The 5700-nt window shown below is 41.9% G+C and overlaps 1 protein-coding gene across 1 annotated transcript; it reads right to left on the reverse strand.

Moving 5' to 3' along the window:
- Window positions 1-725: 725 nt before the first annotated feature.
- On the reverse strand, window positions 726-2530 carry olig1 (oligodendrocyte transcription factor 1). Its single transcript, XM_017706502.2, has one exon. It carries the CDS (start codon window positions 2131-2133, stop codon window positions 1408-1410), a length of 726 nt encoding a protein of 241 aa, XP_017561991.2. The 5' UTR covers window positions 2134-2530; the 3' UTR covers window positions 726-1407.
- Between the last annotated feature and the right edge of the window lie 3170 nt (window positions 2531-5700).

The raw sequence follows: 5700 nt of genomic DNA on the forward strand, positions 1-5700 counted from the left end.
TTGCTCTCTTTCACTGCTACCTCCTTTTCTATTTGGATTGAAAGGGGGCCTGCTCTTTAGCGCCGAGGTGACGGACGTCAGAGTTTTGGGTGCTAAGGGGGTGGGGTGGTGTCGTTTCTACTTTTGCAGGGCGAGCTCTTTTGATGGAAACACATTTTCTGGGCGTTTGAACGTATTGTGAGTAGAGCGTAATGAGTATGCGGCACACTGGCCCGGCTAAACGGCCTTTTACCTCTCTGAGCGAGGGATGGGGGACAGGGGAGGGAGGTAGGGAGGGAGCACTGGAGGAAGAGAAGGAGAGTGGAGCAAAGTAATTATAGGGACAGGTTTTGATGTTCGGGTTTGTTTGGCCCAGTTGAATAGGAGTTTGAGGTGGGCTAAAGAAGCAAGGCCAGGGTGGAGAGAGACTGTTGCAGTATTGCTGTAAGCTGCACCTCCTCATCACATGGAGAGGGTTTGAGTAATTATTTCAGTCTGTGAGGGCTCACATTCACTTAGATGAAGAGCACACACACATGCACATACACACACAAACACACACACACACTCACACACACACACACACACACACACACACACACACATACACACACAAATACACATTTAAATTGGGGTAACATGACAAAGAAAGGGTAAGAAAGTGAAAGATACAAAAGCCTGTTGAAAGGTGAATATTCACCATTTCTTGAACTGCTGCAGAAACACGCATACACAAACACACACACTACTTTTTGTAAGGTACTTTTATTCTCATTGCCATGAATGGTGAGTGTAGTCAAAGTCAGTAGAAGAAAAATTTTACTTTTTTCTGTACAAAATATTAGGAGTTAGACACATCATGTGCTTTTATAGGTTGCAGTTTGTCTCATTCAAGAATAGACTAATGTTTAGGATATTGTTTTACATATTATGTGCTATTTAGACTGAACACTTCAGTTGGTCAATTGCACATATCAGTGGTTTCCAACACATGTTGATACATTTTGGGACCCTAAACAACATCCTACTTGAGGGCCAAACACCCCAATTATATTCTTACATTATATTGCAGCAATAAGATATAAAATGTCAAGGTTAGGAATATGTTGTAATTTTGGCAAATATATAGTATTGAAATGTTTTTCTCTTAGCCCATACAATGTGAGATTCAGCTTTAAAAAAAAATCACGGTTCACGATTTGTGCTCCTCTAGTGAATACATCATGAACACTTCTTGTATCAGGAACCAGGCAGGGGAATCACTGGCACATATAAATAATACAGTAATAGTTGACATCAAAAAGCCACAACAACAACAAAATAAAAACAAAGAAAGAAAAGATGAAACAAAGAGGGCTCATGTTTGTAATACAAAAGCAGTTTTCTTATGATCTCAGAAATGTGCATCCTCTTTCAGGTGTCCTGTGCTTATTTTTGGAAGCGTGATGTAGGTGCACCATGCACCACTCTTTGCACCCTACACACGCCGCAGGGGCAGAGTGGGGTTCCATTCACCCTTCCTGAACCCCATGATTCCTCCAGATTTGAGGGGTCATTCAGTGGCAGTGGAGCACACTTGACTGAGCAAAGTGGCTGGACCTCTGGGGGGCTTAGCAGAAGCTGTCCTGGACCTGTGAGAAATGGCCACCCTCTAGTGAGGAGGAGGCGTGGTACTGTCCCACCAACACTCATCCCGATGCTGACCTCGCCCAGGAGTCGCCTCATTTCTTGAAGGGATGAACCCAACAGAAGAATATAGTTTCGTGCCAAAACCAAAGTGGAAATTTTTGAGAGACGACGGCCATTTGGAGGAGCTCCGGGAGGCAGGTAAGGGTGCTGCAGTCCTCCTCCTCCTGCACCAGGAGATGAAGAGGGGGAGGAAAAATAAGGTACCATCACTTCCCGAAGAGCATCCATGGCCAAGTTGAGGTCCTGCATTCTCTTTCTCTCCCGGCTGTTAATCTTGCGCCTAAGCTCCTGCTGCTCCTGCAGGCTGAGCTCTCGAGGGAGTTTGGGGTGTCTTTGGGGCCCTTGGAAGCCTATGACACCAGAGGATGCTCCTGTAACCCCAGTAACCCTGACAGATCTGGGCATGAGGTGCTGCAAAGATGCCTCTTCTTGCTCCCTGCATCTGAGGCTAGACATAGGCTGCATGTTACAAGGATGCTCAAGTCTCAAAGAAAAAAAACTTGCTTCCACCAAAAGCCAAGGATGTTCTCACAAAAGTCTCATCTACAACTAAATCACACTGAGAGCTGTTCAGTCCCTTTACGACAATGACCCTTGATCCTTGATTCAGCGATTCCACTTGGGTTCCAATGATTCAAAGTTTCATCCAACAGTGATTTGGCCCCTCAAGTCCATACCAGTCCCTCAAGAAGAATCCCTCAAATGGTTGATAAATAGAATCTGAAATAAGACAAAAGATATGTCCGTTCCTTTGTCTGTTGGCAGCTGATGGGTCTGTCCTAGTCTGTTAATCTTCAAGCAGTTCACACAGTGATCTGACTGGATCACACCCTCAGATCATAGAGAGGAAATGAGGAAGAGAAGACAGGGCTAATGACCTAATGTTTTAACTCTCTCTCTCTCTCTCTCCCTCTCTCTCTCTCTCTCTCTCTCTCTCCCTCTCTCTCTCTCTCACTCACACACAAACTCAAAACAGTCACATTCACTTTCTTCACATTCCATCTATGAACCTGCCCCTCGGAGGATGTTGCGAGATAAAAAGAGGGGGAGAAAGAGAGAAAAAGAGGCCATACTGGAAACACATGAAAAAGGAAGTGAAGCTCCATTTTCCCTAAATGAAAAGACAGGGAGTGGGGGTTATAGGAAATGGTTATAGTAACTGGTGTTGTCTGACTGGTGAATGGTATCATGGCATCTCTAAACATGCTCTTACAGAGACAGGAAAGAGAAACTACACTAAAAGAGCAGTCACCATGCCAGGCACCTGCAGGGCAACAGAGCACAACCTGCCAGTATTATGTGCATGTGCGTGTGTGCGTTTTCCTACGGTCTGACCTATAAAAGCCAGCCTGTGATGGATTAGAGCTGGGATGTTTATCAGCTGTGTGCGTTTTGTTTGTGTGTGTGTGTGTGTGTGTGTGTGTGTGTGTGTGTGTGTGTGTGTGTGTGTGTGTGTGTGTGTGTGTGTGCATGTGTTTGTGTGAGAGAGAGTGGTTCCATGAAAAGAAATAGAAACAGAAAGAAGGAGTGAGGGAGAGGCCAGAAAAGGACACCTGCACTGCCACACAGACAGAGAGAGGAGATGAAAAAGAGAGGCAAAGAAAGAACCTGGTGTCCACCACCCCCCTCCCACTCTCTGCATCCTTCCTTCCAGCTTGCAGGGGCTGAATGGGGCGGTGTGGTGCCGGGGGGGATCACATCCGTACCCCTGCCCTCCGTAGGCCTTTATCACAAGGCTGGAGTGGGGCAGGGCATGGTGGAGCTGGGCAGGAGGATGAGGGCCCTCTTTGTGGGGGCCTGGGTGCGCTCCGGCTGGGCCAAGCTGGCCAGGCTGTGGCTAGGTCTCTGGAGCTGCACCTGGAGCTTCAATCAGCTCATTCACACTCAGCCTGTTTCCTGTGAACTCCCATTAAACATTATGGCACGCCTGGCCTAGCAGGTCACCGTTGGCCCAGGGGTCTTCTCTCTGTGTTAAATAGATAAGTGTGTATACAGATGTAAACCCCCGCACATTCATCACTGATATTATGAACTGAAAGTCTCCTTAAAACAGAAAGTCATTTCGAGAAGCCCAGTGCAAAATCTCAAAATAAATAGAACCATAGAAATACTATATTAATAATTCAATAATCAGATAATAAAGCTAAGGAATACAAAAAGGAAGTCAGCATGTGTTTCACTGGCTATAAGTCAACAACTTTGTCAGTCATGTAAAATTATTAAATGTCACCAGAGAAATAGGTAGAGCAGAACATCTCATTGCTCAAATGATTATCCTCTACTCCTAACAACAAGCCATAGTCATGAGAGAAAATGAACAAATAGACTGGTTCAACATCAGCATAGGAATAAGAGAAGGCTGTGCACTTGTTCAGCCTGCATGGTGAAACTGAAAGCTCTAATAAGGAAAGTTAAAGAGCAGAGTGAAAAGATGGAACTTGATGATTGAAAAATGCAATTATGGTTGGAAAAAGTGAAGATAGATGTGGAAGAGAACAGCCCACAACAAAATGTATAGAAAAATGTAAAGGACGCTTGTAAAAACAAAGGTATGCTAATCAATTACTTTTAACAGTTTCAAATTATACTAAAATATGTCCTCAACAAGCACAAATGTGGTATTACTTACAGGTTTAGAATCCAAATTTTATGAATGTATCTTCTTGCTTCAATTAGCTACAGTTGCAATTACTGATGGGAAAATATTACTTCTTTTTCTGATATTGAGACAGATGTTGAAAAGCCTGAGCATCAGTCAACACTGCAAACTACTAAGCTTCAAAATAAGCTATTTTTAATTGAAGTACTTTATTTAAAATGGTCATCTATAAATAGACAATCATACTCAAAATACACAAACTCTCTGCTACCCCATAGGAAGAAATAGACAGCTAACAACGTCACATAACACAGTGCAAGCATTTCTATTCCTGGATGAATTTGTCACAGGATCAGATTCATCCTTTAATGTTTTTTAATCACTGGTGATGAGTTCCAATTGCTTATAGAAAGGTGAACATAGTGAAGCGCCAGTATTTGAAAATATTTCTATCTAATTTTGGATTCTAGTTTGAGTTAAGATCCAAGATATGATTGTCAGAACAGCACTGTGGACAGGTCTGACTTTATATAAGCTTCTGTTATTACAGTCTCAAATACTGTTCAATGTATAGTGCTTCCTGACTGGGATATTTACAATTTTACAATTTACAATATCTAATGATTTACAATTAAATCAAATTTAGCATTCAACATTCATCCAGGAAGAGATGATAATGTATCTGCATTACTTGTATATGCATTGCTGGCTCCATCTAATAAGCGACATAAGCAACTGGCTAATCATGTCTCAAAAAACAATGAATGCATCTGGAGCTGAAAAAGAAAAAGATGTTTTCTGTGGTTTTCATACTATGCTATTTGTTTTAGCTTGTATTTGGAAAACAGGAAGTAGTGGATCTTGTCTGTTTAATGAAGCAGGTTCAACTTAGATACTCAGGCTGTGATTCTCCTTGTGCATGTGTACATAAAAGCATGACATTTGTGGTGATCAGCCAACTGCACGTTACATGAGGAGGAGTCGCCAAAGAAGAAAAAAGAAATCATACTACATAAATATGTAAAAAATGAAGCATTTATAATGGTAAAAAGCACCACTGCCACCAGATTTACATCAAACTAAGCTTTTCAGCAATTATCAGTAATACACAATTAGCCACCTATAAATGTGTATCATTTAGACAGCTTCTGGTAATATTACAGTACAATATCTTGCTTAGGGCCTCCAAAATGCTATAAAACAACACATTAATTGTCTAAGTATTAGTATAAGTATAAAAAGTATTAAGAAAATGAAGAAAGATAGAAAAAAAACTCAGTGACCTAAAATGGCCTTTTCACACGAATGGGAGGCCAAAATATATGAAAATAAAAACATTTATGAAAATATCTGGACCTTAGATCAAGTAATTTTGGAAAAACCAGCCCTGGAGTTCAGTTAATGATGCAGCGCATATGGCTCCAAAAATGTAC

The sequence above is a fragment of the Pygocentrus nattereri genome, chromosome 6 (assembly GCF_015220715.1).
Source record: "Pygocentrus nattereri isolate fPygNat1 chromosome 6, fPygNat1.pri, whole genome shotgun sequence".
In the NCBI taxonomy this organism is placed as follows: domain Eukaryota; kingdom Metazoa; phylum Chordata; class Actinopteri; order Characiformes; family Serrasalmidae; genus Pygocentrus; species Pygocentrus nattereri.

Bases quoted from the DNA above. Each gene is read 5' to 3' on its own strand.
- olig1 (XM_017706502.2), bottom strand. From the start codon at position 2,133: ATGCAGCCTATGTCTAGCCTCAGATGCAGGGAGCAAGAAGAGGCATCT.